The sequence below is a fragment of the Bufo bufo genome, chromosome 6, assembly GCF_905171765.1.
Source record: "Bufo bufo chromosome 6, aBufBuf1.1, whole genome shotgun sequence".
In the NCBI taxonomy this organism is placed as follows: domain Eukaryota; kingdom Metazoa; phylum Chordata; class Amphibia; order Anura; family Bufonidae; genus Bufo; species Bufo bufo.
The window spans coordinates 183,228,241-183,241,054 of NC_053394.1; the positions used below are offsets into that span (position 1 = coordinate 183,228,241).

Sequence of the window (12,814 nt, forward strand, 5' to 3'; positions counted from 1 at the left end):
TTTGGGTTTTATTATCAAGAGTCACGTGAATATGAATATGCCGCACACCATTCTGCCACACACCACTCCTGCAATTGTCCAAAACCCAAATAGGAGACCACTGCAGCAATCACTCAGAGCATAGGGGTTGTGAACCAGCTCACTGTAGAGAGCACTTCACAGTGGAGCACTGCTTCCTAGGCACTTGCAGTAGTAGAATCTAGCAAAATAAAAGTTCATATTCACACTATTCTGAAGTACTAGTAACTAAAAATCGTTCCCGGGCCTTTAACCCCTCAGATGCTGCGGTCAGTTGCGGCCCCAGCATCTGAGCAGTTAGAAGAAGGAGCGGAACTGCTTCTGTCCCCCAATCACATGCAAAACTCCCACCCAGTCACAGAATTGCTATGGTTTGGTCTCCTCGCTTCCTCAAGAAATAGAGTAAAAGATTATCAGAAAGTTGCATGTTCACCAAAATGGCACCAATAAAAACCACCAATCACCCTGCACAAATGAGCCCTCAGCCACCACATTTTTGCCCCTTCAGCTAATACCACAGTTGTATAGCCAAGAGAGCCCTGATTCTCAAGGTGTAAAATTACATTTAGGGTCCATTCACACATCTGTGTGTGTTTTGCGGATCTGCAAAACACGGACACCAGCAATGTGCGTTCCGATATTTTGCAGACCGCACATCGCCGACACTTAATAGAAAATGCCTAATCTTGTCCGCAATTGGGGACAAGAATAGGACATGTTCTATTTTTTCGGCAACGGAAGTGCGCATCCGCATTTCTGGATCCGGGCAGCACATTGTGCAGCCCCATAGAAATGAATTGGTCCGCCATTCCGTTCCGCAAAATGCGGAACGGAATTGTGGATGTGTGAATGGAGCCTTACTCACCTTCTAACTGCTGTGATCCTGTAAACATTCTGCCCTCCTGGAGTCCTGAGGAGGAGTCCTAATGATGTATAGAAGCTCAGCAGTCCCGTTATTTGAGTAAGCAATACACCATCTCAATCAGCCCAGCAACTGCCATTTGTGAATATTCAAGGGATGGGGCAGAGTGTTCTGAAGAAGGCATTGTTTACTCATGATTGACATGTACAAGCAAATTATGGGAAAAAGTGAAGTTTGACTAAAAGTAACACATATTTGTAATCTGTATCCATTACACTATGCATTACTTTTGGCGGTTTGATAGGGTTACAGGAGATGATAGGATAACTTTTTAAAGGGGTTTCCCACAACAACTTTTACTCCGAAACTTTCCAAGGTCCTAGTAATGCTCACAGGAAGGGTGCAGAGGTACCTTTTTCATACATGTTGTGCTCCTCCTAGCCCCTCAATACCTTGATTGTGCCTCCTCCTGATTGTTCCTCCCACAGGTGTCTCTTTCACTCTGTCCTTCTTCCTTGCTGTTCCTAGAACATACATCAACATGTATCATAATATCACACTGTTTAACAATGCTTTTATATCACTTTTGTACTTTTTTGCTGTAGAAAAGTTGCTATTTGCACCAAGATTTGTGATTTTTATTTGTGTTTTGTTTTTTATAGTCTAGACGTGTGCCATCTTTGCCAGCTACTCGTTGGTGTAGATTCCAATTGCTGGTACATGGACCTCAGGAGGATGTTCAAAATTATTAAGGGCTTCAATCATTTTTGCACACTGTATGCTAGCAAGCTTTCTTAACAAGACTGCGTCAGGAACATCAGTCTTTATAAATACCCCCCCCCCAATTGTGTGCCTGCAGTATATCAGCCTCCGTCTCTATCATTGAAAATCCGTTCATCTTAGGATACTTTCACACTAGTGTTAAAGTTTTATGGTATTGAGTTCCGTCCTAGGGGCTCAATATCGGGAAAAATATGAATCACTTTTATCCTAATGCATTCTGAATGGAAAGCAATCCTATCAGGATGTCTTCCGTTCGTCCCTTTTACGGTACTTGGCCGGAGAAAAAACCGCAGTATGCTGCCGTATTTTCTCCGGCCAAAATTCCGGAACACTTGCCGGAATGCCGGATCCTGCATTAATTTCCATTGAAATGTATTAATGCCGGATCCGGTACCAAGTGTTCAAGAAATTGCCGGATTGACGGATCCGGTTTTCTGGAAAGAAAATACGTTCGTGTGCATGAGCCCTTACTGTGTGTCTTGACACAACCTTATTGTATGGCTTGTTTTTTGCAGGACAAGTTGTACTTTCTAATGGCACCATTTAATATTGCATAAGATGTAGTGGAGAGCTTGAAAAAAAATTCCAACTGGGCTGAAATTGGGAATTTTTTTTACAGCGTTCCCGATGAGGCTGAATTTTACAAATTCAATATGCGGTGATATGAATAAAGCATATGGTGTTGACCATAGGAACCAGACTTCCATAGCACTAATTAGTCATTTTAAGTAATTTAATGCTTTTTTATATTTTTTTATTGTAATTTCCTCCTTTTTGTTTTTTGTTTGTTTTTCTTTTTCAGGTTGTAAAGGAGTAACTGATGAGTCCTTATTGTACTTGCGGCGAGCCTTCAACCTGACTCTTATTGATCTTCGTGGTTGCAAACAAGTGACACGGGGAGCATGTGAGGGTTTCATCTCGGACCTGTCTGTGAGCACCTTGTACTGTCTGTCAGAAGAAAACCTTATCCAAAGGATTAGCTAGGACTGGGTGTGTGCTAGAGTTTTGGTGCAGGGAGATACCATGGTGTTGGAGGATGCACAATATCAAACCACCACCTCCTCGTTGGGTCTCTCCAGCCCCCTAATCTCCCTCTCACCCTGACTCAAACAAGGAGCAATAATTGGCGATTTAAGATCCACCCTCATATGCCTGTGGTGGGGCAGTCGCTTGGTGCAAAGAAGTGGGCTATATCTGAAACGGGTATTAAAACAGCTTTGGAAGCCTTGATGGTTTCGGTCACTTCTAGGGCTGAATTCAAGACCTCTAGGACCGGATCTCCATTGTCACAGAGCAAAGGAAGACTGTTTATTTTTGTTTTTTTTTGTTTTTTTTTGTTTTTTTTTAAAATAATTATTATTATTTTTCCTCCTTAGCACAGGATAGCTCTCCACCAGACAGGTTAATGGAGAAGCCACTGAGGAGTGAGCGGGCAGCTCAGACTTTTTTGTTTTTCTCCATCTGGTTTTTGACTATATTTTTCTTTTTTTAACATTTGACCCCCTGTTAAGCATTAAAACTGTGAGAGAGGTTTATTTCTGTGGGTGCTTGGGTTGTGAATAGGAGAGAGGGCAGGCTGCTTCTTGGTAAATAGTAAGAGGTAATATTATATATTTTTCTTTTTCTTTTTTAACTTAAGATTTTGGTTTGTTGCTTTTTTTTTTTTGTGCCCAATTCCTCTCTCTAGAGAACTTAGATGCAGAAGTGCACTCATAATTGCATTAGTTCTACACACACTGGGCAGCCATTTGTGCATATATAGAGAAATATATATAAATATATACAGAAGCTGGTGTGCGCATACACATTGAGCAAGTATGCGTCGGCGACTCCCTTTCCCAGCCTGGGACTAGATTGTATAAAAGAGCCTGGATAATATTTTTCTGTGTGGGAGCGGTCTCGCTTTCCCTTTGTTTCTTTTGCAATAAAAAAAAAAAGTCTTAAATATGGTATGTGTGGTTTTGGGTTTCTAGTGCATATTCCGTTTCACCAGCTGAAAATAGTCCTAGTCCTGTAGTGAGTAGTATGACTTCTTTAAGCCTCATTCACACGTCAGTGATTGTGAGCCAAAACCAGGATTGGACCCACCACAGACACAAGGTATAATGGAAAAATCTGCACCTGTTCAGTGCTTAGAGCTGCACCTGTTTTTGGCTCAAAATCACTGATGGAAATTACTGACCGAACACTGACTGTGTGAATGAGGCATTACTACTATGCTGCATTCTGTACCTTATGGGCAGGGTGTAATGGTTTTATTTTTGTCATTATGGTGCAGTACTAGAGCGCCCGCACACGTTGTGGCCTGGCCACAGGATCTGAATGCGGATTACCTTTAATTGCTGGGCTGCACATGTACTTGTTTCAAATGGTGAGTACAGTGTCATTTATTGGAAATCTCCATGTGGATTCAACAGCTGGGTCTCACCGGGTATGGCATTGTTATAGTAGTGTGGTAATATATATTGATCCTGGGGGGCAGTATGAGGCCATGCTTAGACAGTAGTAAAAATTGAAACGTGAACTCCTGGCTTTCTCGGCCCCCCTGCCACTGATTGACAGATTTTTCTAACTGAATTAGGAGCAGATGCGGGCCCATTCACTTGAATGGGTCCAGAAGACATGGAAGCACTACGGACTGCTGGTCAGACTAGAGGTCACATGACCAGATTCTAATATGAAAAGATTCAAAATCCATGAATGCAACTCCATGTGTAATAAATTACACTAATAGAATACTGCTGATGACTAACCTTGTAGCAACCACTGTGGTCCTTCCCTGCCCTCCTAAACATAAAGAAAAAACTTGCCTGTCTGTGGTCCCATCTCTACTATTCCTGGACACTTAAAGGCTATGGACACCTTTTGTAAAAAAAAAAAAAAAAAAGTCTCCAGTTGGTTGTGTTTATATTTTTCCCTTTAATCCTCCATGACTGCATTACCATGAGATGACCAGCCTCCAACCAAGTAGGGACAGGAAGAATACATTTGAACCTCCTCCGGCTCCTCCTCAGTGTCTTCCTGTCTTTTCCAAGCAGAAGACAAGTTTTTCTCATGGCAAGTGCTGTGAGACCGCGTCTGTAGAGGCAGACAGAGGCGGATGTTTTAACTTTTTATGCTTATAAGTACCTGAGGTTGCTGGATAGTCCGCTACATGCTGGGATTAACTGCTCCTTCTCTCCCGCTCTGCGCGTCGGGCGGGGGATTCCATGTGGAGACCGGACACTCACGGAGTCTCTCCGGTCATGTGCACACCCTCTGCTGCAATCCGATGGGTTCGGCTCTAGTGGTGACGTCACAGGAAGGCGCCCTGCGTTCCAGCGGTGGCTTCTGGCGTACAGCCAAGCGGTGGAGTGGGGGGAGCTTAATTGGCGCGCTGATCAATGCAGAAATCGCCCTTTGATCTGAGGTCTGCAGGTAAGGGGGATATATAAGGGTGACTGTGTTGTGCATGGCCTGAGATACGAGAAAAAAAAAAGAGGGGATTAGTCACAGACCCTTTTTGGTGTAAAGAGTCTGGGATATCCAGGCAGGGCGCCAAATAGAAGGACCGTTAGTGTATGATGTAAAATTCGAGTATATTACGGGTGTGTTTAATTACTCGAGAGGTGGTAGGCAGCCCACAGGTCTAGTGTCCAGACAGGCGTTAACCTGAAGTGGACATAATGCAAGGATAGGACAAAAAACGGTAGAAAAAACCTGTATAGGGCGCCAAATGCTTCAAAAGTAATAGCCTACTTGTAGTAAAAATGGTTAATTATGGGGTAGCTTTGATAAGGTTGTTTAAAAACACAACGTTTATAAAAACGTGCAGAATTACCTTTTAAAACAGTAATAATAGTTGATTAAAATTGCAGTGAGAGTATAAATAAAAAAAACTTTAAGTAAAAACTCACTTCACCCAGGAGGGGCAGGGTGGGATAAAGCACATAACACCTACCTGCTTCCTCCTGCGCCTGGATCGCCTGTAAGATCGTCTGGAAATAACGGCAGTCACAAGTGGAACATCTGGTTAATTTCCTTTTTTATTATTTAGTACGGGGTAGGAGTAGGCTCAACGCGTTTCGGGGTCACTGGGATCCCCTTCATCAGGCTCCTGATCCCACCCTGCCCCTCCTGGGTGAAGTGAGTTTTTACTTAAATTTTTTTTTTTATTTATACTCTCACTGCAATTTTAATCAATTAGTATTACTGTTTTAAAAAGTATTTCTGCACGTTTTTATAAACATTGTGTTTTTAAACAACCTTTATCAAAGCTACCCCATAATTAACCATTTTTACTACAAGTAGGCTATTACTTTTGAGGCATTTGGCGCCCTATACAGATATTTGTGCATGGCCTGACAGCATGTCTGAACTGGAGACCACTTTGGGAGAAAGAAGGACAAAAAGATTTTTATTTCTAGGTCAGTCAAAAATAAGTGTCCATTTGAGGAGGAGGAGGATATGATTAAATGGGAGACAACTCGTAAGGTAAATGCTCTGGTTGCAAAGATCTTCAGTTAGTCAGCTTTACGGCCCTTAAAGGCTATTACATGTTGGGTTAAAAATCATTGGGGTCATTTATCAAACTGGTATAAAGAAGAACTGGCTTAGTTGCCCATAGCAACCAATCAGATTCCACCTTTCGTTTCCCAAAGGATCTGTCAACTAAGCCACCAGTTGGATAAATTACCCCACATATTTTTTTCCTGCGAGCTATGTTTTCTGTTTCACAGAGAATCCGGCATGGAGCTGTCAGAGCAGCTGCCTGTTGGATTCCGCGTAAAACAGAAAATAATATAGTCTGCAGACAAGGACAGGCTGGGCCCGGGGAGCAGGGTGGCATATACCCCCTGAGCCGGTCCCCATTAGATATTTAGGGCTGCCACCGCTAGCGTTGCAATGCGCTCTGGAGCAATGGGGGAGTTTCAGGGAGGGGGAGAATAGGATGAAGGTGACATGCATGTATTTTTAGTCAATGGATGCATTTATTTCACCTACTATGTGTGTGTATACAGCCAGGTCCATAAATATTGGGACATCGACACAATTCTAACCTTTTGGGCTCTATACACCACCACAATGGATTTGAAATGAAACAAACAAGATGTGCTTTAACTGCAGACTGTCAGCTTTAGTTTGAGGGTATTTACATCCAAATCAGGTGAACGCTGTAGAAATTACAACAGTTTGCATTTGTGCCTCCCACTTGTTAAGGAACCAAAAGTAATTGGCTGCTCAGCTGTTCCATGGCCAGGTGTTTGTAATTCCCTCATTATCCCAATTACAATGAGCTGATAAAAGGTCCAGAGTTAATTTCAAGTGTGCTATTTGCATTTGGAATCTGTTGCTGTCAACTCTCAAGATGAGATCCAAAGAGCTGTCACTATCAGTCAAGCAAGCCATCATTAGGCTGAAAAAGCAAAACAAACCCATCAGAGAGATAGCAAAAACATTAGGCGTGGCCAAAACAACTGTTCGGAACATTCTTAAAAAGAAGGAACGCATCGGTGAGCTCAGCAACACCAAAAGACCCGGAAGACCATGGAAAACAACTGTGGTGGATGACCGAAGAGTGCTTTCCCTGGTGAAGAAAATACCCTTCACAACAGTTGGCCAGATCAAGAACACTCTCCAGGAGGTAGGTGTATGTGTGTCAAAGTCAACAATCAAGAGAAGACTTCACCAGAGTGAATACAGAGGGTTCACCACAAGATGTAAACCCATTGGTGAGCGTCAAAAACAGGAAGGCCAGATTAGAGTTTGCCAAACGACATCTAAAAAAGCCTTCACAGTTCTGGAACAACATCCTATGGACAGATGAGACCAAGATCAACTTGTACCAGAGTAATGGGAAGAGAGGATTATGGAGAAGGAAATGAACTGCTCCTGATCCTAAGCTTACCACCTCATCAGTGAAGCATGGTGGTGGTAGTGTCATGGCGTGGGCATGTATGGCTGCTAATGGAACTGGTTCTCTTGTATTTATTGATGATGTGACTGCTGACAAAAGCAGCAGGATGAATTCTGAAGTGTTTTGGGCAATATTATCTGCTCATATTCAGCCAAATGCTTAAGAACTCATTGGACGGCGCTTCACAGTGCAGATGGACAATGACCCCAAGCATACTGCAAAGCAATCAGAGTCAATCACCTAATCTGAATCTGATTGAGAATGCATTTCACTTGCTGAAGACAAAACTAAAGGGAAAATGCCCAAGAACAAGCAGGAACTGAGGACTGTTGCAGTAGAGGCCTGGCAGAGCATCACCAGGGATGAAACCCAGTGTCTGCTGATGTCTGCATTCCAGACTTCAGGCTGTAATTGACTGCAAAGTATTTGCAACCAAGTATTAAAAAGTTAGTTTGATTTATGATGATTATTCTGTCCCATTACTTTTGGTCCCTTAACAAGTGGGAGGCACATATGCAAACTGCTGCAATTCCTACACCGTTCACCTGGATTTGGATCTAAATATCCTCAAATCTGACAGTCTGCAGTTAAAGCCCATTTTGTTTGTTTCATTTCAAATCCATTGTGGTGGTGGTGTATAGAGCCAAAAATGTTAGAATTGTGTCGATGTCCCAATATTTATGGACCTGACTTTATGTGATGACACACTGCGCCTGCCGAGCTGAGAAGTAAACATGCGGTCAAAGGAGCTCTCCATGCAGGTGAAACAAGCCATCCTTCATCTGCGAAAACACAAAAAAAATATCAGAGGAATTGCTACACTACAGGGAGTGCAGAATTATTAGGCAAGTTGTATTTTTGAGGATTAATTTTATTATTGAACAACAACCATGTTCTCAATGAACCCAAAAAACTCATTAATATCAAAGCTGAATATTTTTGGAAGTAGTTTTTAGTTTGTTTTTAGTTTTAGCTATTTTAGGGGGATATCTGTGTGTGCAGGTGACTATTACTGTGCATAATTATTAGGCAACTTAACAAAAAACAAATATATACCCATTTCAATTATTTATTTTTACCAGTGAAACCAATACAACATCTCAACATTCACAAATATACATTTCTGACATTCAAAAACAAAACAAAAACAAATCAGTGACCAATATAGCCACCTTTCTTTGCAAGGACACTCAAAAGCCTGCCATCCATGGATTCTGTCAGTGTTTTGATCTGTTCACCATCAACATTGCGTGCAGCAGCAACCACAGCCTCCCAGACACTGTTCAGAGAGGTGTACTGTTTTCCCTCCTTGTAAATCTCACATTTGATGATGGACCACAGGTTCTCAATGGGGTTCAGATCAGGTGAACAAGGAGGCCATGTCATTAGATTTTCTTCTTTTATACCCTTTCTTGCCAGCCACGCTGTGGAGTACTTGGACGCGTGTGATGGAGCATTGTCCTGCATGAAAATCATGTTTTTCTTGAAGGATGCAGACTTCTTCCTGTACCACTGCTTGAAGAAGGTGTCTTCCAGAAACTGGCAGTAGGACTGGGAGTTGAGCTTGACTCCATCCTCAACCCCAAAAGGCCCCACAAGCTCATCTTTGATGATACCAGCCCAAACCAGTACTCCACCTCCACCTTGCTGGCGTCTGAGTCGGACTGGAGCTCTCTGCCCTTTACCAATCCAGCCACGGGCCCATCCATCTGGCCCATCAAGACTCACTCTCATTTCATCAGTCCATAAAACCTTAGAAAAATCAGTCTTGAGATATTTCTTGGCCCAGTCTTGACGTTTCAGCTTGTGTGTCTTGTTCAGTGGTGGTAGTCTTTCAGCCTTTCTTACCTTGGCCATGTCTCTGAGTATTGCACACCTTGTGCTTTTGGGCACTCCAGTGATGTTGCAGCTCTGAAATATGGCCAAACTGGTGGCAAGTGGCATCTTGGCAGCTGCACGCTTGACTTTTCTCAGTTCATGGGCAGTTATTTTGCGCCTTGGTTTTTCCACACGCTTCTTGCGACCCTGTTGACTATTTTGAATGAAACGCTTGATTGTTCGATGATCACGCTTCAGAAGCTTTGCAATTTTAAGAGTGCTGCATCCCTCTGCAAGATATCTCACTATTTTTGACTTTTCTGAGCCTGTCAAGTCCTTCTTTTGACCCATTTTGCCAAAGGAAAGGAAGTTGCCTAATAATTATGCACACCTAATATAGGGTGTTGATGTCATTAGACCACACCCCTTCTCATTACAGAGATGCACATCACCTAATATGCTTAATTGGTAGTAGGCTTTCAAGCCTATACAGCTTGGAGTAAGACAACATGCATAAAGAGGATGATGTGGTCAAAATACTCATTTGCCTAATAATTCTGCACTCCCTGTATTATGAGTGGCAAAATCTACAGTTTGGTACATCCTGAGAAAGAAAGAAAACACTGGTGACCTCAACAATGCAAAAAGACCTGGACGCCCACAGAAGACAACAGTGGTGGATGATTGCAGAATAATTACCATGGTGAAGAGAAACCCCTTCACAACAGCCAACCAAGTGAAAAACACTCTCCAGGATATAGGCGTATCAATATCCAAATCTACCATAAAAAGAAGACTGCATGAAAGTAAATACAGAGGGTTCACTGCGCGGTGCAAGCTACTCATAAGGCCTCAAGAATAAGAAGTCTAGATTGGACTTTGCTAAAAAAAAAAAAAAAAAAAAGTCTTAAAAAAACAGAACACTTCTGGAAGAACATTCTTTGGACAGATGAAACCAAGATCAACCTCTACCAGAATGATGGAAAGAAAGTATGGCGAAGGCATGGTACAGCTCATGATCCAAAGCGTACCACATCCTCTGTAAAAACACGTCTGAGGCAGTGTACTGGCTTGGGCATGCATGGCTGACAGTGGCACTGGGTCCCTAGTGTTTATTGATGATGTGACACAGGACAGAAGCAGCCGGATCAGTATTGGGGTTTTCAGAGACATACAGTACTGTGTGCTCAAATGCAGCCAAACTGGTCAGCGTTTCATAATACAGGTGGACAATGACCCAAAACATAAAGCAACCCAGGAGCTTATTACAGCAAAGAAATAGAATATTCTTGAATGGCCAAGTCAGTCACCTGATCTGAACCCAATAGAGCATGCATTTCACTTGTTAAACCAGGAGCGGGGTAAGTATATTACCGGTGAGGGGGCCGGCACATATTGGGGGGGGGGGGTTCTTGAAATTGGATAACCCCTTTAAATATTAAACTTCAGACAGAAAGGCCCACAAACAAACAGCAACTGAAAACTGCTGCAGTAAAGGCCTGGCAGAGCATTAAAAACTAAACACAACGTCTGATGTCCATGAGTTCAAGACTTCAGGCAGTCATTGCCAACCAAGTATTAGAAGTTAGCATTTTATTTACAATTATTTAAATTGTCCAATTACTTTTAAGCCCCTGAAATATAGGGATTGAGTTTAAAAAATGCTTTAGTTCCTGTTGTTCAACCTATTGAATTAAAGCTGAAAGTCTGAACTTCAATTGCATCTGAATTGTTTTGTTCAAAATCCATTGTGGTAATGTACAGAACAAAAAATAGAAATTTTTTGTCTCTGTCCAAATATATATGGACCTAACTGTACCATAGAACTCGGGAGTGGAAGAGCACCATGCGCCTTTGAGGCTCTGTGGGCATTCCCTCAGCATTGGTCACATGGCCGCTCCCCTGTCTGTTGCTTTCACATGCACCAGCACAGCTCTACTCCCCCTCCCTTCTCTGAGATAACAAACCCAGCAACTTGTAATCAGCAGATCTATTTATTGCTTTCCATTCTGTAGAAAGTCCATTATCTGTAGACGGCAATCGATATTTCTGCTGATAATGTTAGTGCAGCAATGTACTCGGTGGCGTAGCTATAGGGGTCGCAGCGGTCGCAATTGCGACCGGGCCCCTATGTCAGGGGGGCCCACGGGGCCCCCTCCAGGAAAGACAGAGAGTAAAGCCCTATTTAACTATACCTGCACAGCCCGGGCTGCGGGCGGCTTCACATAGGAGGGCGGAGCCTGGCAGAGCCATGCGTGCAGGAGAGGGAGTGGCTCCCTGCGGCCTTGGCAGAGTTGTACTGGCCAGAAGAGGACGAGTGAGCAGTGAGGTGAGGGCAGTGTATAGGCGTATACCTGCATATGTCGCCCTTAGGCTACCATTGTAAAAGAAGAACTGTACAGGAGGAGCACCGTCCACTGCACTATATAATACTGCCCAAAAAACCTGTCTCTGTGTCCTGAGGATGCAGCAGGGACAGCCGAATAGTGAAGCAGAGAGCCATCAGCGTCTGTGCAATCCCCAGCAGCAGGGGCCATGGAGTGACGTCGCACAGCACAGGCCGGGGATGATCGGGGCTTTTTATTTTATTTTGGGGTAGGGCAGATCTCGTAAGGGGGGCAGTGGCATAGGGATCGCCATAGCAATGGCTATGGGGGCCTGGGCTGCCGGCTGAGGATTTAAAAAAAAAAAAAATTCTAGTGGCGGTGCGATAGGGGGCCTCCCCAGCTTCATTTGTGGCAGTTCCAATCTGAGTTTCAGCAGTGTAATGCTGGGGCTCCGATCGGTTACCATGGCAGCCAGGGCGCTACTGAAGTCCTGGCTGCCATGGCCAGTTACTCTGCAGCAATATACTTACATGCGCTGTGGCCGCCTGGCGCTCCTCCTTCTTGTAACTCGTCACAGGTCTGTGCGGCGCATTGCTATAAGCATAAGCAATGCGCTGCACAGACCTGTGAGTTAGCAGAACAAAGAGCGTCGGGCAGCCACAGCGCATGTAAGTATGCTGCAGAGTAACTGACCATGGCAGACAGGACTTCAGTAGCGTCCTGGCTGCCATGGTAACCGATCGGAGCCCCAGCATTACACTGCTGGGACTCCGATCGGAACTGCCTCTGCCACCAATGATTGGGGGGGGGGGGCGCACTGCCCACCAATGATTTTTAATACAGGGGAGGGCGCACTGGGGGCTGAGGGAGGGCGCACTGGGGGCTGCTATGAGGCATGGGGCTCATATCTGAGGTCTTATTGGGGTCTTATTAACATTGGGGATCTTATTGGGGCTGTTAGCTGAGGTCTGATTAACATTGGGGGTCTGAATGGTGGTCTGACCTGAGGTATAATGAAAAAACTTTTTTTTCCGGAGCAGCTTGGAGAAATAAGACCTCACAGTCTCCCACACTCCTTTTGCCCGGCCAAGCCAGCCAGCACCCCTGAGT

The 12,814-nt window shown here is 43.9% G+C and overlaps 1 protein-coding gene across 7 annotated transcripts in view; it reads left to right on the forward strand.

Moving 5' to 3' along the window:
- The window catches only part of KDM2A (lysine demethylase 2A), a 103,856-nt gene extending 100,248 nt beyond the window's left edge, over positions 1-3,608 (forward strand). For all 7 annotated transcript variants that reach the window (XM_040434957.1, XM_040434958.1, XM_040434961.1 and 4 more), the window contains one exon: positions 2,466-3,608. In XM_040434957.1, the coding sequence (XP_040290891.1) occupies positions 2,466-2,647 (182 nt within the window). In that variant the 3' untranslated portion in view covers positions 2,648-3,608. The remainder of the gene's footprint in view (positions 1-2,465) is intronic.
- Positions 3,609-12,814: the final 9,206 nt, after the last annotated feature.